The following is a 25,971-nucleotide window of genomic DNA, read 5'->3' as shown; positions in this document are numbered from 1 at the left end:
TGGCAAAATGCCTTATACCCAATAGCCTTTTATTAGGAGGCAGACCCAGTACTCCACACTTCAGGACTATGCAGAAGAATGTTCATATTTACCCACATTTCATAATATTAATATGAATTTGAAGATGTATTAATAACTAATAATTATTGTCAAGCAATAGTTATTAGGTCTATGAATTTAAGAGTAAAATATGATATAAAATATGTATATTTTAAAGTTGAAATCTAAATGACCTATGTGCTTCATATTGGTACTTTTTTTTTTTAAGACAGTCATAAGCTTACTTGAAGAAAGTTCACTGGGATAGAACTCAGACCGTTCCAGACATCATGTCTACCGATGTAAACATTCTATTATTTTTTTATTTAGGTTAATTACATTGATGTACATCTTGACCAGTGGTCTCCAAACTGCGGCCCTTCCCTGCTTTTGTCCAGCCCTTGGGGCATTGTTCCCCTCCCTGTCAGCAACAGAGGGGCATAGTTCATGCCACCGACACAGACAATGGGGCCCTATTCCTCCCACTAACACCAGTGATGGTGCACTATTCTTCCCATTGATACCAACGATGGGGCGCTATTACCCCCCTCCAATACCAATCTTGGGGCATGGTTTACTCCCTCTGATGCCAGATTTTCTAATCCCATTGGTCACATTGCAGCCCCCCTAAAGTTTTAAGGGCCTTTGTTTAGAAAGTTCTTGACAACCAATCATTATGTAGCACATTAAATCTTTGGTGAAAGATTCTTATATAAAAAGGAGCCTATGTGCCCTCTTTCTTCCAGTGAGTAATGAACTTGCTCCCAGCTTGGTAGCAATAAACCTCCTGCTCTTTTGGGAACTGCATGGTTAAGTTGTCATGTTATTTTTTACATCAATGGGGTAGAAGGGGTCATGAAAGCAGAGGGTTCTTACCACCAAGGATAAACAGGAACAATTCAATGATATCTACTGTGGGTGGATATATTATTCATTTGAAATAGACAAAATAGACCAACTCGACTGAGCTTTTTCTTTTCTGCAATTTTTTTGTTTTGTACTTTTAAACAATTCTAATAAAAAGAGATTATACACACAAAAAAATTATAATTATTAGCAGTATTGTGTATGAGTAGCAATGCTAGCTTGGTTTGATTCTGAATAGAACAGTACCCTAATATTTTCCCTTTTATCTGCATAGTCTGAAAGCACACATCTCCCCTTCCTGAAACAGCTCATGCAGAGCAGGATTTTAGTTGGTTTGTTAGGAATATTATTTATTCTTTAGAGAACAATGCCAGGCAGAGCTACACTTAGGCTGGGTTCACACAGGTCCGGCTGCGGTTTGCAGTCTGGTGTCCTGTGAGTTTGTGTTCACCTGTTCAGGTGCGATTCAGGTGCAAATCTTTTCCTGAATTTGCATCTGAACCAGACCCAAAAACCCACAGGATTCTTTTGAAATTCGCACCACAGCCATCCCGGACATGTGTCAACTGGCTCCATTGAAAGCCAGTCACACTCAGATGTTATACGAATTGACTGCAGTGTAAAATGCACCCAATTCGAATATACATGAACCCAGCCTCAGTTAAAAGTTCACTCACTGCCTGCTTAGTACTTCATCGACATATAGAAAGAAGTGCAAGACCAAAAACTGGATGAAAAAGAGATCAAGATCATTGCTGGCAGTGGCCCCTTAGCCATGCAGCCGGCTCCCTAATATAATTTTTTTCTTTTGAAGCATGTAATTAGAGCCAGGGGCTCTAATAGGCTTCAAAAAAAGGGTGGGCTCGGGTCGAACAGACCCACCCTCCCCAAAAAATTATTATCCTGCACTGAGCCCTGAGGATGAGGTAGTGGCGTTGCCCCTGAAACACGTTGACTGGTTTATAAGACATTTCTTTTTTAGAAAAAAAATAAAAAATATTTGTACTTCATCTGCTTTTTGGCCTGGGACTCATTTCTGTATTTCTAGTTTGAGTTACTGTTGGGTGCCCACTTAGGGAAGCCTTGCTGTGTGGGATCCATCTCTCCAGAGTGATTGAGCCCGTTTGAAATTTTCCTTCATCCAACTACAAGTCTAAGTTCCCACTGCCTCTTTGAGTATGTATTTTTGGAGTGCTTAATAATACACATCACCAAGTCCATCCTAGTCCTTGAAGTACTTTTTGCCAGTGATCTGAGAACCCACTGCTTGTAGAATATAATTCCACTTCAGGCACATGTCCCTCACAAACACTATATAATAATATTTAGTCATAGTCTTTGGAAATCTGAATCAGGACTGGATTCAGGAAATACACTCACCAACGACCTGGGAGGTGCTCTCGATATATTCTTGTTACAGAGGATTAAACAAAACTAGAATGAAGGCAAGGAAGTGAACTTTCTGATAGCTGCATATGTTGCTGGTGCACTCTAGAAAGACTCTGTCAAACAGAAAAATTGCAGAAAACAGGTACACTATATTATCAAAAGTAGTAGACGCCTGCCTTTGTCCGTAGGGTTCAGTATTGAGTTGTCCCACCCTTTGCAGCTATAACAGCTTCAACTTTTCTAGAAAGGCAGCCTACAAGGTTTAGTAGTGTGTCTATGGGAATATTTGACAATTCTTCCAGATGCAAATTTGTGATATCAGGCACTGATGTTGGACAAGAAGTCCTAGCTTGCAGTCTGTGCCCTAATTCATCCCAAAGGTGTTTCATCAGGTTGAAGTCATGTCTCTGTGTACTATGAATAGATTTGGCGCTATACCTATATATGAAAATATATGTTGCCAAAAACTTAACAGTGTGCTAAATTAAAAGTGTTACATCAACCTGGTGTGTAAGTGCCAATGTGCAATAAATAGTTCTAGTATTGAAATAAAAATGTATATAAACTATAAGCGAAAAAGTTCAAAATGTGTGTGTATAGAATATTTGTCGCATTGGTAAATATTTGCCAGCGTGCTGGCTATAAAATATTTTATAGCCAGCACGCTGGCAAATATTTACCAATGCGACAAATATTCTATACACACACATTTTGAACTTTTTCGCTTATAGTTTATATACATTTTTATTTCAATACTAGAACTATTTATTGCACATTGGCACTTACACACCAGGTTGATGTAACACTTTTAATTTAGCACACTGTTAAGTTTTTGGCAACATATATTTTCATATATAGGTATAGCGCCAAATCTATTCATAGTACCCCCCAATCTAACATTCCCCACCCCACCAGGTGGATAGTAATAGAGGCAGCTCTTACCTATTTTTTCCTTCCCCTATTTTTTATTTACCCTATATTTTCCACATAAGTTCCATAGCGCAACCTACTACCTTTATTATGTCTCTGTGTAGGCCATCTCAAGCTCGCTCATTCATGTCCTTATGGACCTTGCTTTGTGCACTGGTGTGCAGTCATGTTGGAAGGGGCCATCTCCAAACTGTTCCCACAAAGTTGGGAGCATGAAATTGTCCAAAATGTCTTGGTATGCTGACACCTTAAGAGTTAACTTCACTTGAACTAAGGGGCCAAGTTCTCTATCCACAAATGTTTTTCTCACTTACAAAGCATCTCTGAACTTGGGAGAAAATGTGACTACTTCAAGAGAGTCTTTCCCTAGCACAGCTCTTTCCATCCTTGCAAGTCATAGCCCTCTCCTCTTCTGGGAAGATATAATTACTCTCTATGCTGGTCCAGCTCCTCTGCCCACACCTCCATATATAACCTTTGATGTACTGTAGCTGCTGGGAGAGAGGCGAAGGGGAATGCTGTCACTTGAGTGACAGTTCTAAGCCCGCTGGGGCTGCTGACATCACATCCAAGATGGAAGCTTACAGCAGCAGTCTTAGGTCTTTTGGATGTTTTCATAAGGGAGGCGTTTAAAAAAATGCATAAAATACATTAAAAGCACATATCTTATGGGTAGATCTTGGTTGAAATGAATGGCCTGGAAACAGGGTCTCTAAGAAGTTTAGTGTAGTTCAGGAAACATTCCAGATAAATGATATTCAAAAGGTCTGCACAAACGTAACAAATGTTCTCTCTACCTTTATTCTATGTTTAAAGAGTAGTTCCAGTCTTCCCCAAACACTGTAGCTGGTGACTTTAATATAAAGACTAGGGTTGCACCGATACTAGTATCGGTGCTGAAACTGAGTATTTGTAAAAGTATCAGAACTCGCAAATGCACCGATACCTGAAACCGATACTTTCAGGCTCGGCTCTTTGAGCAGTCAGTGGGTCTCCCCAGTGTTAAAGTCATCCGGTGATTGGAGCTATTTAAAAAAAAAAAAAAAAAAAAGCCTGTGTTAGCAGGTTTACTACCGCTTTAATAAACATTTCCGGCTGCTTTTTTTTTCTTTAATAGCTCAAAAGCCGCCAGCAATGTTTATTAAAGCAGTAGTAAACCTGCTAACTCAGGCTTTTTTTTTTCTACACATGTAAGGCAAAAGGCATAATGAGCTAGGATGTATCGCATCCTAGCTAATTATGAAATACTTGCCTTAGAACGAGGTGTTGGTATCTCACCTGGTCCATGCCGAGGTAGCTGAACGTTCCCTCGGCGTGTCTTCCGGGTATCGCGGATGAGTAGGAGACTTTTTTTCCGGCAGGGTCCGTCGTCTGCAGGGCTTTCAGCTGAGAATCCCCTGTGCACATGCACCGCTGCAGTCAGTGGCTCATTGCAGGGGGAATATCTCCTAAACTGTACAGGTTTAGGAGATATTTTTTTTTTTACCTACAGGCAAGCCTTATTATAGGCTTACCTGTAGGTAAAAGTTAAAATTTTGACTATACAACCGCTTTAACAATATTGCTCAGCCCTAAAACACTAAAATAAAAATAAACATTGTTTCTTTTTGTATATTTCTATTTCTTCAGCTGCAGCTCAAGGGGCTGAACAAATGTTCCTCTGTTTAACCCATTAATAACCCTTAATTGACTCTAATCAGCCTTAATTAACTCCCTATTCTCTGCCATTTAATTATTTTCCTGCTTTTTTTATTTTGTTCATGTCTATTTTAGAAACGATAAAACAATTAAAACTTTTCTTTTGCTTGCTTTGTTAGCGAATATTTTTACACATATATATTACCATATATTAACATAGATTTACACATTTCACATTGAAAAAGCGCTAAATTATAAAAAAAAAAATCTATTTATTTCATTTGTAAATAACTTTTCAATGCTTTGTACTATTGCTGACAGCTGAAGTTAAAACAAAACAGTTGCGGTAGGCATCGGTAAATTGGTATCGGCAAATACTAAAAAAAAAAAAAAAAAAAAATGGTATCAGTGCATCCCTAATAAGGACACTTACCTGTCCAGGGATCCAGTATTGTCCTCACCCGAGCCGATTCTTCAAACTGCTTCCAGTCTAGGTGTCAGCATCTTAAGAGAAACTGGCATTTTTAGAACGGTCTCGCAGTCTTCTGGGACCTGTGATGTTTTCTAGAAGGCTGCGGGACTGAAATTCCACTCAGATTGCAGCAGAGATCTGACTGAAAATGGGAGCGGGTAACTGTCAAAACCAGATACCTGCTCCCCCCAAAAAATAATTGGCAATAATTGAGGGGGGGGGATGCAAAGGAGCAGAACTTCCACTTTTAGGTGACGTTCCGCTTTAAACACAATCCCTTGCTGCCAGAATTTGGATGCCGTGTGGCGGACTTGTGTACACACGATACGAAAATCTGACAACAGACCGTTGCCCGCCAAAAATTTATTAGCCTGCCATCCAACATTTGTTGGCCAAAAGTTGGACAACAATTGTCTGAAGGAACGTACTAACAGTCAGATTTTAGGCAAACAGTCTCATCATACAATTCCCTGCAGAAAATCCGATCGTGTGTACCAGGCTTTAGAGTGCATTGGGTGCATGATTGACTTTGTGCATGATGTTCTGCACGTGTGACTAATCTACACTAGAGCAGGACTGATGTGAAAAAAGTTTACATTTTATGTGTCCAGTAAGATATCCAAGCTAAATGATTACACACAAGCTTGCCAATGTTCCCCCTCAAAATTAATAATGCAATTTTGTTTTAGTAAATTCAAATTATATTTGTTGCAGTCTCCTTACGTGATATAAAACACGTTTTGCCCAACATCCTGTTTTTCTCATCATTGAAGGATTCATCCACTAATCATGTGAACCAACATCCTGTTTCCTGTGATTGTAGTTTGGTGATTGGTAAGCCAACTGCAGCAGGTCCCCAGTATCACTCACACCATTACTCAGCAACACCTAGATGACTTTATGGCTCTACAGACATTTGATGAACTTATATACAAACAGTATTTACAATTACACATTATCTGGAAATGACCACTTATGGAGTTTAGGTTAACTCTGTATTGTATGTGTTGGCCCACACTAGCACAGATTACATGTTGCTTGTCAAGTTTACAATAAATGTAAGTGCATATCCACAATCTTTCCTTCCATGGTACAATATCCGTTATGGTACGGACTGGAATGGTACCAGCTGATTGGAGAAAAGCCAATGTAGCACCAATATTTTAAAAGGGCCCAAAATACATCCCTGGGAATTACAGACCAGTTAGCCTAACATCAATAGTATGAAAGCTCTTAGAGTGGATAAGGGATTATATACAATATTTCAGAAATGAAAACTGTATCATTAGCAGCAATCAGCATGGATTCGTGAAGAATCGTTCTTGCCAAGCCAACCTATTAACCTTCTATGAGGAGGTGAGTTGCCATCTAGATAAAGGAAGGCCTGTAGACGTGGTGTATCTGGATTCTGCAAAAGCATTTGACACAGTTCCTCATAAGCATTCACTGTACAAAAATGTACCACAGGGTGAGTACACAGATTGAAAACTGGCTACAAAGGTCAGAATGGTCAGGGGTGGGTAGTGGGGTCTCATAGGGTTCCGTGCTGGGACCAATCCTATATAATTTGTTCATAAACGACCTGGAGGATGGGGTAAACAGTTCAATCTCTGTATTTGCAGGGCAATAACTTCTCCGCAGGATGTGGAAACCTTGCAAGAAAATCTGAACAGGGGTGAATGGGGTGGTCAACTACATGGAAAATGAGGTTTAATGTAGAAAAATGTAAAATAATGCATTTGGGTGGCAAAAATATGAATGCAATCTAAAAAAAGGGTCTGGAGTATGTTAGTTATAAAGAAAGGTTGCGAGCACTGAACTTATTCTCTCTGGAGAAGAGATGCTTGAGAGGGAATATGATTTCAATTTACAAATACTGTACTGACAACCCCACAATAGGCATAAAACTTTTTCGCTGAAGGGGGTTTAACAAGATACATGGCCACTCATTAAAATTAGAAGAAAAGAGGTGTAATCTTAACCACTTAAGGACCGAGCCTCTTTTTCAGATTCAGTGTTTACACGTTTAAAACAGTTTTTTTTTGCTAAAAAATTACTTAGAACCCCCAAACATTATATATTGTTTTTTTTCTAACACCCTAGAGAATAAAATGGTGGTCATTGCAATACTTTTTTTCACACCGTATTTGGGCAGCAGTCTTACAAGCACACTTTTTTTTGAAAAAATTATTATAAGTCCTTAGATCTCATATTTGGACTTAAATGCAATAAAAAAAAAAAAAAAAAAAAAAAAGTCATTTGAAAAAAATAACATTGAAAAAAAATGTACCTTTAAAGAGGTATGGGCGGAAGTGATGTTTTGACGTCCCTTCCGCCCTCCTATGGTATAGACGAGTGGGGGCCATCTTAGCCTCACTCGTCTCCATACGCAGCAGAGGAAAGGACCAATCGGCTCCACCACTTCTGCTTCCTGCGGCGGGGGAATGAGGCGGGAGGTGGTAGATAACGGTGATCTCCGCCGCGGAGACCACCATTATCGTTACCACCATTATCGTACACAGGACCGCCTCCTGTAAAGAGGCATATCCTGGTTGTGGCAGCAGCTGCTGCCATTACCGGGATATCCCTCTTCAAAGTACCGACGTATATGTACATGAGGCGGTCCTTAAGTAGTTAAACTACGTAGAGGGTTCTTTACTGTAAGAGTGGCAAGGATGTGGAATTCCCTTCCACAGGCGGTGGTCTCAGCGGGGAGCATCGATAGTTTCAAAAAACTATTAGATAAGCACCTTAACGACTGCAACATACAGGGATATACAATGTAATACTGACATATAATCACACACATAGGTTGGACTTGATGGACTTGTGTCTTTTTTCAACCTCACCTGCTATGTAACTATATTGCTTGCCATCTATTGTCTTCTAATATTACGGTACATGCCAGATCTGAGGTCTGCGGGGAGTTTCGATTTCGGCTTTCTTATGGAGCTTGTAGACACACCTGTGCACTGGAGTACAGGCGCAGGGAGGAGAATTGAATGTAAAAACTATCCAGCACAGTGAAAGGCTGGGCATTGTATAGCAGGACCAAGCCACATCCAAGCCGCTTTTTTGGGGATACTAATCAAAAACTAGGATTTTGTACTCAGCGTAAAATCCTTTTCTCTGCAATTCACCGACCGACACAGCTCCTCTCTGTAACTAAATGGGTTGTTTAGCCTGCCATTAGGAGAACAAGGCAAAATTGTTACACAATACACAGAACTTTTAGTCCCGCCCCAGGGGGCGGACCCTGTGCCAACAAGCCCCCCCGCTGCACCTAGCAGCTTCAGTACGTCAACAAGCAGTATAACGTAGAGAAAAGGAGGGGTGGGTGCTGTGTCGGTCGGTGAATTACAGAGAAAAGGATTTTACGGCGAGTAGAAAAATCCTATTTTCTCTTATATTCACCGACCGACAGCTCCTCTCTGTAACTAAATGGGACATCCCCAAGCAGTGCCAAACGAGGGTGAGAAAAAAACAGCATTAAAACTTCATACACCATGGCAAGTGGGAACTAGTGAAACTAAACCCGCAAAAACAGCATTGTACGGAAAAAACCACCACCATAACCAGGCATTCTCAATAGGAGAACCTTCTTGCGGAAGTAATGCAACAGCGCATTAAACAGTACTGTGTTTTTTTTTTAAAAACCATGAAAAAAACTCAACTGCAATTACACGGCCTCCTGCAAAACTTTGCGGCCAAAACAGGCATCAGCCGATGCACTGACGTCTACCTTGTAGAATTTGGTAAACGTATGGACACACGTCCAGGTCGCCGCCTTACACACCTGAGCGACAGACGCTTGGTGTCGGAAGGCCCAAGACGTTCCAATTGCTCTTGTAGAGTGGACCGTGACTGGAAAGGGGGGCACCTGCCCCTGCAAGGCGTAGGCTTGGACTACAATCTGTCTGATCCACCTGGAAATGGTGTCCGACGAGACCGCCATGCCTTTCTTTGGACCAGCCACCGAAACAAACAGTGAGTCGTCTGATTTCGAAAGGGAGCCGTGACAGACAAGTACTCCTTCAGAGCCCTAACCGCATCGAGAGCGTGAAAGGCCACCTCCTTGGGGTGCTTCGGTTTAGGACACAACGATGGTAATACAATGTCCACATTGATATGAAATGCCGAAACCACCTTTGGTAGAAAGGACGGTTGCGGACAACACCACCTTATCCCTGTGGATGACCAGATAAGGTGACTTACAGGACAAGGCCGCCATTTCCGAAACCCTCCTGGCCAATGTGATGGCCACTAGAAAGACCACCTTCTGTGAAAGGGTCAACATGGGAATCTCCCCGATATTCTCAAACGGTGACTTCTGAAGCGCCGACAACACCAGATTCAAATTCCATGGGGGTAATGGTGGACGCACCAGAGGGACTACATGTCGTACCCCCTGAACAAAGGTACTCACTAACGAGTGAGATGCCAGGGGTCGCTGAAAAAAAGACAGCCAGGGCTGTAATTTTCCTCTTAACGGTGCTCAGCGCCAATTTCTGGTCTACTCCATGCCGAAGAAACAGCAGGATCCTGGATATAGAAAAGGAGCGCGGATGCCATCCTTTCTCCTCACACATGGAGATGTAGGCCTTCCAGGTACAATGGTATATCTTCCATGAAAAAGATTTCCGTGCCCTCAGTATAGTTGGAATCACCGAGTCTGACAGACCCCGGTTCCTCAGCACCTGGCTCTCAATAGCCATGCCATTAAAGCCAGCGATGGTAAAGCAGGGTGAAAGATTGGACCTTGAGATAGGAGGTCCTCTCTCAGTGGCAGTCGACAGGGAGCGTCTGCCACCAGATGCACCAGGTCTGCGTACCAGGGCCGCTGAGGTCAATCTGGGGCAACCAGGATTACTGGAATCCCCTCGGCTTCCACTCTGCGAAGCAGACGTGGCAACAGTTTCAGTGGAGGGAAGGCATAGATGAGCTGGTACTGATCCCACAGAGCCACCATTGCGTCTGATGTGTCTGCCCACGGATCTCTTGTCCTGGACACGAATCTCGGCACCTTCCGATTGAGACGGGAGGCCAAGAGATCTATATCTGGTGTGCCCCATTTCAGGCACAGCAGCTTGAATATCTCCGGATGCAACGCCCATTCTCCTGGGTCCAGCATCTGACAACTCAGATAGTCCGCCTACCAATTTTCCACCCCCGGGATGTAAATGGCTGACAGGGCCGAAACGTGTGGCTCAGCCCACCGAAGTATGTGAGTGACCTCCCGAGCAGCGGCTGAGCTTCTTGTTCCCCCTTGGTGATTTATGTATGACACAGCCGTGGCGTTGTTTGAATCCTGATCGGACGCCCTTGAAGACTCATTGACTAAGTGTGGAAGCACAGCCTGATCGCCCTCAATTTGAGCAGATTGATCGGCAACTTGGATTCCTCCTGCGACCAGAGGCCCTGAGTCGACTGAATCCCCAGCACTCCAGTCCAGCCGGACAGACTGGCGTCCGTAGTGATCACCGTCCATTTCAGAGGAAGGAACGGTTTTCCGGACTGAATCACCGGGGACCTCAACCCCCAGATCAGGGAGTCCCTGACTGGTTGGCTCACCTGGATCTGCCAATCCAGGGACAACGGAGATTTGTCCCATTTTGTCAATATTTCCTTCTGCAGGACTCTGGTGTGGAACTGGGCATAAGGTACTGCCTCGAAGGAGGCTACCATGAGACCCAGTGCATGCAAAAGCAGAGCGACGACCACTTGCGGTTCATCAGTAGATTGACCGCAGGTCTGAGAGTCAGCAATTTGTCTGAGGGGAAAAAAACCCTTGCTTCCCTGGAGTCCAACAGTAACCCCGGGTACTCCAGACGCTGAGTTGGTACAACCACCGACTTGTTTAGGTTCAACAGTCACCCAAATTCTTGCAGGGTCTGCATGGTGATCGCCACATCCTCCTCCAATTCTGAGGCGGAAGATGCTCTCAGGAGATCGTTTAGGTAACCCACGATGGCGATCCCGCGCTGCCTGCCGAGCAACACCAATACTGGAGCCAGTACTTTGGTAAAGACTCGGGGGGCTGATGCCAGGCCAAAAGGAAGAGCCACAAACTGGTAGTGGGCTTCCCCTACTGCCAAACGCAGAAATTTTTGATGCCGAAGGCATATGGGTATGTGCAGGTAAGCATCCTGGATGTCCAAGGATGCCAGGAAGTCCCCTTGATGGAGTGCAGCGACTACTGAGCGAACTGATTCCATTCTGAACCTCTGCACTTTCACAAAGTGATTGAGGGCCTTTAAGTCCAAGATCTGATGTACCCCTTCCTTCTTGGGAATCACAAAGAGATTTGAATAGAACCCCCTAACAGGGCCTCCCGGCGAACCGGGGACGCGGGTATGCTGGAGGGGAAGAATCTGGTTGGCGGTCAAGAGAGAAACTCTATCTTGTAGCCTGTGGAAATCAGATCGCAGAACCATTGATCGGATAACCGGGAGGTCCACCGGGCTGCAAACTCCCAAAGACAACCCCCCACCCGATATGTTGGTGGGGGTTTTTTAACTTCAATGAGCAGTGGAGTTTATGGGCTTTTTTCTGAACGCCAGAAATTCGCGTTCAAAGTGCCATTTTTCACCTCCAAAAAACGACAAATGCCAATAAACGTTCATAAACGCTTATAAACACTCATAAACACGCGTTAATTAGTGTTCGGCATTCTATTTTTTCAATGCATTGTGGGAGTTTGGAATGCACTGTGGGATTTTTGGAGTGTCCTCTGTGTATTTTTATTGAAAACGCTCATAAACGCTAGTACAAAACGCTGTTAGAAAGCACGTTTTTCAACCAGCGTTTTCTATCAGCAATCTAGCGTCCAGAAAAAGCTTTTTTGAGCTTCAGTGTGCATGGAGCCTTATGCCTCGTACACACGTTCCGATTATCGGACCACAAAAGTCGCTTTCGGACAGATCGTGCGATAATCTGATCGTTAGTACGCAGCTTTCGACAGCCGATCGCGACAGTCCGTCCAACCAAATTCGAAGGGACAAACAGGAAAACTTTGGTCGGATGACAGCCCGTCGTACGACAATCGTATAGCCAGTACAGTATGCGTCCGATAAATGTCATTCGACAAACACCACGCATGATCGGAAACGCGAAAATAAACCAGAAGGACACACAGGTCACACGTATTTGACATCATTTAAAATACGTAGCTACGCACGACGGAAGATTGTTCCAGAATCGTACGACAAAAATCTTACACACATTTTGCACTGTTGTATTCGATCTTAGTTGTATGCAACAAAATGTGAACGATCGGTCGTACGATAATCGGAACGTGTGTACGAGGCATTACTGTGGGGCCTTATATAGAGAGGTGAGTGCCTTTCAAGATCATGTCCAATCAACTGAATTTAGCACAGGTGGACTCTAATCAAATTGTAGAAACATCTCAAGGATGATCAGTGGGAACATGATGCAGCTGAGCTCAATTTTCAGTCTCATGGCAAAGGCTGTAAATATTTATGTACATGATATTTTTTCATTTTTTATATTTTTTTTACATTTGCAAAACTTTCAAACTTCTTTCACGTTGTCAATATGGGGTATTTGTAGAATTTTTTGGAAAAAAATGAATTTTATCAATTTTGGAATAAGACTAACATAACAATGTGGAAAAAGTAAAGCGCTGTGAATACTTCCCGGATGCAGTGTACCTCTAAGGGCCGGTTCACACTATTGCGATGCGAGAACCCTGCGAATCAACTGCGGGGTTCCCGCATTGCACCCGGCACGCAAGGCAGTTCACACTGCCATATGCGAACTGCTGGGGAGTGTCATTACATGTTAACTACACCCCCATTACAGCTCGCATATCGCACTGCAAACTGACAGATCGGACATAAATCGAATCGCATATGTGTAAACACACATGCCATCCGATTCTGGTCCGAAATGAAAAAAGGGTCCTTTGCGTGTCTGCACCGAATGCGGTGCGATATCAGCCATAATATCTGTATGGCTGACATTGCACCCACACAGACATCGCATGTAACGTGAACAGCAGTGCACTGCGCATTACATGCAATGTCTGGCATCGCAATAGTGTAAAGCGGGGCTAAAACCCCATACACTACTAATGCTGGCTGGGCTTGTGTTCCACCAGGATTTCGTTTTTAAAGCCTTAGGGCCAGGTTGCACCACATGCAGTCCAGTGAGTTTTATTTTTTTTCTGCATCAAAAAATGCATGGAAAGTAGGTTATATGGTTTCCAATGGCATAGTTCACACCAGAGGAGTTACAGTTCCAGGGCTTTCCAGTTCCAGAAAAAGAAAAGTAAAAATGCTGCATTTTTCCTGCACTGGAACGCGGAAAAAAGCATCAAAAATGCACTGGAAAGCACCAGTCCACACCAAAGAAATGCAGTCCGGATGTGTTCCCAGATGCTTTTCTGCATGCACGTTTTTCATGCGTTCCAGTGCATGTTTACCTTTTTTTCTTAACCTTAAAAATAGGACGTGCGTTTCAGTGCATTTTTTATGCGTTTCCAGTACAGTCCAGTGCAGAAAACATGCAGCATGTTCTACTTTTCCCCCCCCCCCAGAACTGAACGCACTGGTGTGAACGATGCCACTGAAAACCATATGACCTACTATCTATGTGTTTTTGATTAAAAAAAACAAAAACGCACTGGACTGTATGTGGTGTGAACTGGCCCTTACAAAAGATTTGTTTACAAAGTTGTGCGATAGCAGTAAAGCAAATATTCTGTTCTCAATAAGAGCTCACCTGTTAAGATGATGTTGGGAACACTTCCCCCGTAGTTGGAATACAAGTAGCTTGACCGCAACTGGAAGGGGTCCTGGAGGTTTCCATGGCTCCCTCCTAGTCCCATCATGGCTGCCTGGGAGTACTGGAGATTCATATTTGGATCAAAGAAATTGGTGTTGGGTAGAGAATTGCTCGGACTCTCGTACATATCATATGGTTCTTGCTGAAAAGTAAACAGAAATTATAATTCACCATGAAGGCCAGTAAATTATGTTATATAAAAGTTAAATAAAAACATCTCTTTCTATAAACGAGGAGCAAAACATTTAGGCTGGGTTCACACATGTGATGCAGGAAGCAGCACGATTCCTGTGCGGGTTCCCGCATCGCATGTCACTCACAGGCAGTTCACTCTGCCCTCTGCGAACTGCTGCGGGTGTCAATAGAACCAATGCGATCCGATTCCAGTGCGGGCCAAAAAAAAAAAAAAAAAGGATCCTGCACCATTTTGGTGTGAATGCGATTTCAGCCATACAGGTTGTATGTGATCTGCACAGCAATGCGGTGTGAATCACGTGATGTCGGTGTTCGCACCAGTGTGAACCAAGCCCTAACCACTTCAATACTTATGATGTCCTTGGCCGAGTGGGGATATCTGAATGATGCCTGCAGCTACAGGCATCATTCAGATATTCTTTCCAGCTGGCGATTTTGTGCACGATAAGTTCCGCCACTTGATCGTTCTCATAGGTGACAGGAGGTGACACCCCCCGCCAGTGCTTCCGCGGGTTCTACCTTGCCTTCGGGGGCCCGGAGAAAGAATTGGCAGGTGCCGGATGACGACGACCAGTCATCTCAATGACCATCGGAGGTTCCTGGAAGTAAATAGAGCTGCGATCGCGGCTGTCAGCATGAGATCTGTGAATTTTTTTTCTCGATCTAATGCTTTCCAGCCTGGAGGAGAGATGTGGGGTCTTATTGACCCCGAATCTCCCATAAAGAGGACCTGTCACAATAGAGTCCTATTACAAGGGATGTTTACATTCCTTGTAATAGGAATAAAAGTGATCCAAAAAATAAAAATGTAAAAAAAAGTGCAAAAATAAAAAAAATTAAGTAAAATAATAATATATATATTTTTTTAAAACGCCCGTCACCGGTAGCAATTCTAGCACTAGACCTCCTCTGTAACTCTAAACTGGTAACCTGTAAAAATGTCAAAGCGTCGCCTATGGAGATTTCTAAATATCAAAGTTTGGCGCCATTAACGAGTGTGAGCAATTTTAAGGCATGACAGGTTAGGTATCCATTTACTTGGCGTAACATCTTTCACATTATACAAAAAAATTGGGATAACTTTACTGTTTTGTTATTTTTTAATTCATAACACAGTTTTTTCCCCCCAAAAAGGCATTTGAAAAATGATTGCGCAAATACCGTGCAAGATAAAAAGTTGCAATGACCGCCATTTTATTCCCTAGGGTGTCTGCTAAAAAATATATATATATATATATATATATATATATATATATATATATATATATAATGTTTGGGGGTTGCGAGTTATTTTCTAGCAAAAAAAAATTATAATTTTTACACGTAGGAGAGAAGTGCCAGAAAAGGCCCGGTATTGAAGTGGTTAAAGGACAACAAGAACTAATACAATTGACATCATGTGATCACAATCCCTTAATAAACGCTGTTTAAAAGGGTCCTCATACCCCAACACTGCCTGCATGTGAAAGAAAATATAAAGACATCAGGGCCTGTGTGCCCACACATGAACCGGATGTCATCGGTGCCATTTAAAAAAATAAAAATAAAGGTGCAGATGAGAGCTTTGGGGTCTTTTTTACCCCAAATGCCTCCATAAAGGGATTTCGCGTGCCTATTGCCGTCACAAGGGATGTTTACATTCCTTGTGACAGGAATAAAAGTGATAATAAAAAAAAAAAAAAAATCCCAACAGTTAAAAAAAAAAGTAGTAAACGTGATAGATATATATATATATATATATACACACACACACACACACACACATACACATACATATACACACACACGCACACGTGTAGCCTCTTTACCATCTTGCAGTGTCTAATCACGGCTGATCACGATGTAAGCAGGAAGAGCCATTGGTCGGCTTTTCCTCACTCGTGTCTAACAGATGCGAGTAGAGGAGAGTCGATTGGCTACTCTCCTGACGGGGGGGGGGGGGGGGGGGGTCTGTGCCGATTGTTTATCGGCGCAGTCCCCCTTTCGGATGCCTGCCCAGGACCACCAGGCATGCCACCACACTGGACCATCAGGCAGCTGCCAATCAGTGCCCAGGCATCTGCCAATCAGTGCCCAATCAAAATGCCTGCCAGTGCCACCAGTGATACCTATCAGTTAAATCCATCAGTGCCACCTTTTAGTGCCCATCAGTGCTGTATATCAGTACCACCCCTAAGTACCCTTCAGTGCCACCCATCAGTGCAGCCCTTCAGTGCCACCCATCGGTGCAGCTTATCTGTGCCCATCAGTGAAGGAGAAAATTAACTTTTTTACAAAATGTTATAACAAAAACAAAGAAAATCTTTTTTTTTTTTTTTTTTTTAATTTTCATTTTTTTTTTATTTGTTTAGCAAAAAATAAAAACCGCAGAGGTGATCAAATACCACCAAAAGAAAGCTCAATTTGTGGAAAAAAAAAATGATAAAAAATTTAGTCTGGGCACAGTGTAGCATGACCGCGCAATTGTTATTTAAAAAGTGACAGCAATGAAAGCTGAAAATTGGCCTGGGCAGGAAGGTGCAAAAGTGCCCAGTATTGAAGTGGTTAAAATGAAAAAAAAACTAAAATCTGTTGAAATGCATGTTAAATCAGTGAACTAACCTGGTGCCATAGGTACTTTCCTTGTCTATTAGGTTGTTGCTGATCAAGGAAGGCATCAGCAAAGAAGCCACTCAAAGAGTTCTATGGAAAGGAAAACACAAAAATTACTTTGATGATTAACAGGCTACCATTCTGGCCCAGTGGGCTGTCAATTCTTGAACATTTCATTTTCTGACCAAACTCTTAGTGCTTTTGGTGTAAAACAAAACCATAATGCTTAATTTGGCCTACATTTAGCGCAGGCATGCTCAACCCGTGACCTCAAGCCTATAGCAGTTTCGGGTGCAAACCGCTCTTACTGAATGATTGCCGATTCTCCATAATCTTCGCAGAAGTCATACACAAGCTATTATTGTGGCCGGCTCCCTGCTCTTCTCTTTCTTTCCTAACACATAGACATGGGGAGAGGGGGCTTTAGCCGAGTGGATTATATCCAGTGGCATCAATACAGGAGTTCTGAAGATGGATTCTCACAGCTGTGTGAGATGAGCTTGTCGTCATTCTGGGAGCATATTGTGTCATTTTATCTTTGCTTAATAAAGAAATGTATTGCACTACTAGTACTTGCCATTCCCCAGGCTGTTTTTTTTGTTTAGATTGCAACCATCCGTTGAATTGCTAAAACAAGGACTGTGGACAAAGACCCTGAGATAGTAAAGGCTGCAACACTGGTTCAGGGTTTTTTTGACTGGTCACACGTGAACGCGAGAGTAGGATTTAATAGTGATCTGGTAGTACAAAATGTGATTTTTGCAATCACAATGTGATTGTGAACAGTGGGTAAACCTCCACTCTGAATTGTCGTAAAAAAAAAAAAAAAAGATATATATATATATAAGGTTCTAAGTAATTTTTTAGCAAAAATACTGGTTTGCAGTATATAACTTGCACTTCCACGTATTTCTGTGTTTATTGAAAGTCGGCAGTCCCAGTCACCTGTCCCACGCTCCAGCGATGTGACTGCCCAAAGCCGCGCTTCTCTCCTTCTCTCTGTGGCGCCAGCATTGCAAGTGTGGGTAACCAGCTGTGACAGCTTGCGGCTTCACAGCTGGGTGCGCACTGTGCGAGTCACGCTGCATGTTCTGAATGGCCGGGCAAGCTTACCTGCGACATGTTCCAAAAAATTGCAGGGAGGGAGGAGAGAAGAACTTCGTCCTTGGCACAATGGGCAGAAGTTGGAGCTGGGTACCTGTCAAAACTAGGTCCCTGCTCCCCCATCCAAAAAAAAAAATAAGTGACATCCCAAATGTGGCATGTCAGGGGACCAGGAGTGCTTAAAGCAGAAGTTCCATTTTTGGGTGGAACTCTGCTTTAAGTGGTTAAACTGCCCTCATCTACAAACTGAAGCTCATTCCTTTGATCTAAAATAACAAAATTATGCTTTGTTTATAGTGATCTCCCAGCGCTGACAATGTTGTGATAAACTTGGCAGCCTGCCTGTTTTTTTTTTTACATCTGCCAGCTGTGAGCAGAGAACTCTCTGCACTGAATCCAGGAAATGCAGGATGAAGATCGTAAGGGGGGTTGAATCAAGATCACGATTTTATAACAATTAATCGTGCAGCTCTATGCTGTTCAATATAAAACATTGTAATTTCTAAATCATTTCATTTAATTGTGGCCCACGACTGGTTAGCAAACCACTTAAGCGGCCCTCACCAAGGCTTTTATTTCTCAATGAATGGGTGCAGGAACTACCCCTTTCCGATCCACAACTTGTCCCTGCCACCTACCTCCCCACCTCAGAGCATTATTCTCCTCGATTCTGCCCCCTACCCGCCTCCCAGTAACGCCCCCTTTTTGAGACTACAGAACCAAGTATTATTTTGTGGTGCTAAAAAATTTAATGGAATTTGTTAAGGATAACAAGAAAGGCAGTAAAATAGATCCCCTGTAGATGGCAACAAGGAACGCCGCCCCCCCATATACAGTAGACTTCAAATAGCCAGTTTCAATAGACTCCTTCCTCAACAGCAGATCCTTCCCAGCAACGATTGTCCCCCAGCAACATAGGATATATCCCCTTCAGCATCAATTACTTACATTCAGTGCTGGAGGTGTATTTCCTCGCGTTCCAACTGAAAAAAAAGCCCTGGCCCTCAGGCTTCAAAAGACTGAGCATCCCTGATTCAGTCATTCATTCAATTGAGAGAAATTTTTAGATTTCAAAAGAAAGGGTGATACTCTTCTTACATTCTCAATGCTTTACTGCAAAGAACTGTGTATCCGGCTATGCTTACAACCAACCCAAGCTCAGGAAAGGCTGACACAGGATGACAGAAGGACAGAAAGACAGCGGGGTCTAGCAGAACACACTTCCCCATAAATACAATGTTCTATCCAATGCGCTCAGTCCTTTGATCCTTTAGTCTTAACCTTTTTGTTCTAAATCTGACAAAACAATTCACCATCTCAACCATGACAGCATATGAAAAAATAAGGAAAGGCAAGAGGAGAAAAGGAAAAGAAACACAACTCATAGGCTAAATGTAGCAATGCAATGAATGGAGAGGTAAATGTGAGGAAATCAGAACACTGACGGCATCTCGGGTACTATACTCACATTAGCCAAATTGAGATCAAGAGGAGGGCACGGCACAGGTGAGGGAGGCTGTAAATTTTGGGATTCATGAGGATCGTGCATTTGTTGTAGTGGATGCTGGGACTGGTCTTGGTACATAGGATAAGGTGGAGGAGGTTCCTGTGGAGGCAAAGAAAGAGGAATCCTGTCCATAGCAACTCCCTAGAAAATTAGAAATATGAAAATTTAACATGAGAATAGCCAATGGCATCTAGGCAGCAGGTTGTTTCTTGCAAAAGTTCATACTGGAGTGGCTCTATAGTATTGTTTTCTCCAAATGTAGTGAAAATTGTTTTGTTTTGTTTTACTTTTTTTGATATAATAGGGAATGCATAAAATTCCTGTGAGGCCTTTTGTTTTGCTGTCCATGTCCCACTGATTTCTGTACACTTCTATACACTTCCTCTTCTGTAGTCACTACAGGAAGTAGCAGGAAACCTCTGCATATGAAGCTTAAATCCCCTCTAAAGAAAGCCATAGTTTGTGCAATGAAAGGAAATCGCATGAATCCCTCTCGCTGTGCTATTGTATTCTGACAGCAGGAAGTCTCCCCGCCCTCAGAATACAATGATCATTGCTGGTGGCTATAGCTGCCGGCAGTGATCACACAAAATTAAATCCAACAGGCTGGTTGAACAAGCCGGCCCATAGATGTATTGATGTTAGTCTGGTTCAGCAAGATTTTCAATTTGTCTATGGCCGGCTCTAGATAGTGGTCACGAGTATGTCCCCATTTGAATATTTCCCCTCATCACCTGTTCTGGTGACAACCTGGAAAGGTTTATATTTCCTACTACCTTATACCTGCATGATAATGTCACCAGGACACAGTGTTGGTGAATCTCCTTAGTGAGGACACTGATCTAGGTTCTAACCATTCTCTACCATTTAAGAAAAAAAGACTATAGCTACACCTCAGATGCCCACAAAGATACAGTCTATGAAAACTGTGTGGGAGGGGTTATCCCTATTGTTCCTACTGAGTGTGATAAATTCCTTGGCAGTCTAAAGCTGGCTTTACACTCATAGATTTATTTCAGCCTGCAGGCTGAACTAAATCTATCAGTACATAAAGTAGATGGACCCAATCTTCTGCTGTGACCATTTTATTCTGACAGCTAGTGCTACTGGCTGTCAGAATACTTGAACCATGCCTGCATCTGATTGGATGTAGCTGCAGTTCAGCCAACGATTCTTTGCCCAGTTCCATCATTTTTAAATTGAAGGACATCAGGTGGAGTGGTGCCTTCAGAGGCACCCACTGATTGACTTTCGGCTGGTTTGTTAGGAGTGTATCTTCAGCTTCAGTTGGAATATTTCCCTCACCCAGAGACAAACCACAGCCATGATGTTTGTAATCATGCCCGAGTCATCAAGGAACAGAAAATAACGTATTATTGGTTAACCTGCTTTATAACAGGGATGTCTAACCTGCTGCCCAAGACGGCTTTATAACAGGGATGTCCAATTTGTGGCCCGAGATGGCTTTACAACAGGGGTGTCCAACCTGCGGCCCAAGACGGCAGCCCAACTAAATTTATTTTATTTTTGTAAAAATGCATTTACACTTAGCGGCCCGAAGAAATATTTGACAGTGTGCCTTTACTAGACTTTTATAAGTTTTACCTTCCCAAAGAAAAATCTCCACTCTTCACAATCACTCCTTATTCATGTCATCAGGCAGTACCTATATTTGTGAGCAACTATTTTCAAGGATTAAAGAGGAAGTAAACCCTAATGGGTTTACTTCCTCTTTGATTCCCTGCAAAGGTAAAGCATAATGGACTACTATGCATCGAAGTTACCGCTGTCCCCTTGTGTACGGAGCCTCCATCTTCTTGGTGGGTCTCGCTGCTCTGGCGCTGTCATTCAACGGCGCCGCGATGACATCACTCCCGCGCATGCGCACGGGAGCCGCCACTCGTGGCATATCGCCGTTAACAGCGGCACGTTCAGTGCGCCTAGACATCGGTGCCTGTCTTTTTGTAAATATCTCCTAAACCGTGTAGGTTTAGGAGATATTTCTTGGACCTACAGGTAAGCCTTAATCTAGGCTTACCTGTAGGTCAAAGTGGTTTGCAACGGTTTACAACCACTTTAAGCACAGGAAGGGCAAAATTAGAACCAAAATATCTGATGAGCACCTTGGGAATTGATTGAGACTTGTTACTTCAACCATAGAACCAGATATTGTTGTGTTCATGTATCAAAAACAGTGTCAAATATCGCACTATTTTTAGGTTGCCCCATTTTACTTTTATAATAATAATAATAAAAAAAAGGAAGTTATATTACTCAGATAGGAACATTATCTATATCAGCGATTGTTAACTTGTAAAATGCCTAACTTTTTCTGCTCATCGGCTATCCTTATTGTTCGTGTGTTTTATGTGCTGCCCAAGACAATTCCTCTTCTTCCAATGTGGCCAGGAAGGTCAAAAGTTTGGACACCCCTGGTTTATATTAAAATGCAGTTGGAAAAGCAAATACTACTACTACTAATACATCTGAATGTATAGATCCCGACCAGAATAAACTCAATTTAATTTAATTCAATCACACGTTTTTAGTATTAAACAGCAGAGCTGCTGCGAAAAGGGGGGCCCCTCTATACAGCCACAGAAAGTCCATAAGTGAAAACCCCCACAGGCCACAAACACAATCTTTTATCATTTTAAACCAGCTACACACAAGATTGCCTGCTGAAACTTTACCTGAGAGCTTGCCATGCTCATGGGGCTGGTAGGTGAAAACTGGCCACTAACACATCGGCTTGGATCGCTGCCTGGCGTCAAGGTGAGAGGGCTGACAGGAGTGTGCCTTCGTCTTGGGGAACTGCCAAGAGCAGCTGTTGGAAGAGAAGGGTTGCTAAGGGAGGCCAGACGAAGAGACGGGTGAAGCGATGTGTTGGATCGGCCAGATGGCGGACCATGGTTGTTTACAGAAGAGGCAAGTGAGGTGTTGTTCATTGTTCCTTGAATGGGTTGATTGCTCCGTGTGTTCTGCAAACCTATAAAAAAAAAAAAAAAAGTGAGTGAAGCCAATACAACGTTTGCTTTTCTATCAAGGTAACATAGAAGAGTATGCTGGCATCTCCTTAGATCATAGGCACAGAGCCAGGATGAAGAAACTCAACACCTGAAAAGAAGATTAGCAATGAAAGCACCGCTGTAATTGTCAATTCATCCAACTATCCCTTCGCCAGAAGAAATACGTTTGAGGTTTTAAGAGCCCCTGCACCTGTTATAAGTCAATAAATGTCTATCTTAGAGTAATCTTACAGATTATTACTGAAGTTTTATGTACCAATGAAATTCAGTAAACCAACCAAGTGATTTATCCTGGCCCTTCTGACTTTTCTACAGACAAACCCCTATTCACAGCCATATAATGGCAGCATTATCAGAACGGCTTCATGGAACTTGAACTTGCATTTTTAAGTCAAAGAGAGTGGGATGTAGGGTACAAAGACCCCATTGAAAGGAAAAAAAAAAAAAAAAAAGATTTCCATGTGCTTTTCTTCTTCTTATTTTTTCTGGCTCACCACTTACCCTAGTTTTAGCTCAGCCCTGGTACTTGCCAGTCTGTGTCACATGCACCGTATCTTATTAACCTTTCATTTTCAGCTGAGCTGAACAGTACCAGGAGGGAAGAAGTGGCATTACTTTACAGGAAAATTCACCAATGCAAAGCAAATTATCCAACAGCAATGTAGCAATCTTTTCTGGAGATTACCTAGCATTAGAATTATGCTATATCTTATCTACTTTGTCGCCTTTCAAGTAAAGTTTTATCCTTGGTGCCAGTGCTATTTTGGTGTTTTCATCTTACTCCATGGACAAAAACCGCCAAACAGGAGGCGACTAGCGGTGGGTAACACTCAAATCCGCCCCCCCAACTAAGGGTCCACCGATTATCTGTGCGGCCGATATACATTTTTTTTGAAGCATCGATATCGGTCACAAACTTACCAATGTTACCGATATTGCTTCAAGGGGTTGTGCCTGGGTTATTCATGCAGCTGCCAACATCATCCCGGGACCGTTCTTTAGAGCGAACGGTCAGATGTCTTGTAACAACAACCGATGTGGCTCAGCAGACGCTTGGCTGTTAGTTCAAGCTGCCGGAGGGAACGTCTTCCCCCCTTCCTGAAACCGGGAGGCCCGAGCAACCAAAGACCCGGATCTAGTAACCTGGAAGCGATGTCATGACCCTACATCCATATTACTGGCACCCTAAAGGCACCAGTTTTAAAAAATAGAAAGTATGCAAAAACGTTGATCTTGACATTTTGAATACTTTCAAGTGCAGATGAGGGGGTTTGGGGTATAGATTATAGACCCCAGATCCCTCCATAAAGAGTACCTGTCACATGCCTATTACTGTCACAAGGGATGTTTATATTCCTTGTGACAACAATAAAAGTGATAAAAAATTTTTTTAAAAGAGGACAGTGTAAAAATAAAAAAAGTTTAAATCTACAGACTATCGGCACTTGATATCGGCTATTGGCTTGAATGGCAGCCAAAAAACTGGTATCGGTCCTTAAAAAACGATATCGGTCGACCCCAACCCACAACCCTCTTTGGCTTCGGATTGGGTGTTCCTCATTGCTACATTTAAAGTACGGTATATGTAAACCTTCACCTTATTAAATAATCCATTCAGTTTAAAATAGAACTGAATGGCAAACACATGTATGTGTGTGCGTTATATCACCTCAGCTGCATAAGGTGCTCAGAGAGTTAGGGGAAAAAGAAGCTGCAGCACACTGGTCTTCCCAAGGAGTGGGTGGGCGTGTCAGCACAAGTCTGATCATTGAAGGAGAGCAGGCTGAGTTCTCAGCACAGCTAGAAAACGGACTACACTGTGCTCTCATGATCAGCATGGTCCGTTTTTAAGGGGAAATCAGAGGGATCTATCTTTTGATGTGTCACTGGATCAAACATTGGCATGGCAGCATTTGAGGATGTTTATTTTGGCTATGAAAACCTTGATTGGTGGAACAGAGTGTGGACAGCAGTGTCATGCTTTCTTTCCTAGAAACCACTTCTCAGCCAGCAACTAGTGGCCAAAAAACAAAAGTCAAAAAAGTACATCTTAACCAAGCAGATGGAGGAACAGGCCAAAAGTCCCAAAAGAGGGACGCTGTGCAGTTGTCGACAATAACAGAGCACACAGAGGAGACGTGGTTGATCCCTGCAGCTGTGAGTTTGGATGCTGCACAATGTGAGGGCCTACATTTGACAACACTATTTATTGGGGATCAGAGTTGGAACAGTAAGTATCTTTTGTACAAGTTACTGGGGGTAAATGAGCGCCGATATTCTTATGTGGGACTGACAGTAAACGGACGAGTTCCTCCGCACTACACAGACAGAGCTCCACATTCTTCCTGTTCCCTAGACGTCTGTTGCCATTCTAATAAGATATGTGTGTTTCATTGAAAGCGGCATGATCTATATAGCCACTACTGGAATAAATCCTCCATAACCTTGTTTCATATTTCTTTTCGGAACACAAAATGTGAGATGCTAACTGACCTTACAAATAATGTTCATTGCCAATTGCCATTCTCCATGCTGTGGTGGGAACAAGTTACTCAAAATATGCAAAAAAAGCAGCATGGTTGAACAGCAGTGCTGGCGATAATGATGGGGGGGGGGGGAGAGCTGTCAATCATTTTAGCTCCATCAGTGCACACAGAAAAAGACGTGACAAAGTGCTACATGCTCATAGTACCCTGAAAAATCTTTACGCAGGTGAGCCAGTTATGTGAAAAGCCCACAGACAATGAGATCCTCTTAGATCCAGCAAAATAAAAAAAAGTAGTGTACCGGCAAGTTCGTGGCCGGTTGCAGTCCACGTTGTGTGGCTTGTTATAATATGTATTGTATAAAAAAATAAGAAATTAAAAAAAAAGTGCAATATTTCAACTGGGTTTAAATTTAGCCAATCTCTGTATTAATGCCTTTAACCAACTGAAAAATTTTTTTTTGAATCAAAGCAAAAAAAGCCATTACAAAAAAAGAAAAAAAAAATAGCCTAAAGAGTTCAAGTCTGGTAGCCTTATAGTTCTATTTAGGAATTGTCTGTACATCACTGACCTTGAGAGTTACTGATGCCCAGGTGAGTCATAGCAGCAGGTAGCCCACTCGTGCTGTTTTCCGTGCCTAAGCTCCCATATGCCGTGTCATCTGGGTCCAGGGGAGTGGGCAACGGAGAGGGGAAATGGAGGTTTGTAAGGTCTGGCAGTGAACCACCTGTGTTTAGATTCCCCTGGAAATGTGAGAGGCCTGCGTTCTGATCAGAAGATGGAAACACTCTGTAGGTGAAAAGAGGATATGCAAATTGATCAATTCTACTTGTCATATTAGCAATATTGATACTAAATTGGTTACAGTAGAAAACTATGTGAATAAATCTAATCTCATAAGAATAAGTAAATAAT

The 25,971-nt window shown here is 42.7% G+C and overlaps 1 protein-coding gene across 4 annotated transcripts in view; it reads right to left on the bottom strand.

Annotated features, from left to right (window-relative positions):
* CRTC3 (CREB regulated transcription coactivator 3) overlaps nt 1–25,971 on the bottom strand; it is a 262,889-nt gene that overhangs the window by 9,960 nt on the left and 226,958 nt on the right. For all 4 annotated transcript variants that reach the window (XM_077473423.1, XM_077473424.1, XM_077473425.1 and 1 more), the window contains 5 exons: nt 25,628–25,845; nt 22,235–22,530; nt 19,503–19,682; nt 16,940–17,020; nt 14,081–14,285 (listed from right to left, as the gene is read on the bottom strand). In XM_077473423.1, coding sequence (XP_077329549.1) covers nt 14,081–14,285; nt 16,940–17,020; nt 19,503–19,682; nt 22,235–22,530; nt 25,628–25,845 — 980 coding nt within the window. The remainder of the gene's footprint in view (nt 1–14,080; nt 14,286–16,939; nt 17,021–19,502; nt 19,683–22,234; nt 22,531–25,627; nt 25,846–25,971) is intronic.

Source organism: Lithobates pipiens, unplaced genomic scaffold (genome assembly GCF_037356315.1).
Source record: "Lithobates pipiens isolate NorthernLeopardFrog02 unplaced genomic scaffold, aLitPip1_a1.2 Scaffold_8, whole genome shotgun sequence".
Lineage (NCBI taxonomy): Eukaryota > Metazoa > Chordata > Amphibia > Anura > Ranidae > Lithobates > Lithobates pipiens.
The sequence above is the reverse complement of the archived record's forward strand: the minus strand, read 5'-3'. Positions and strand labels throughout refer to the sequence as shown.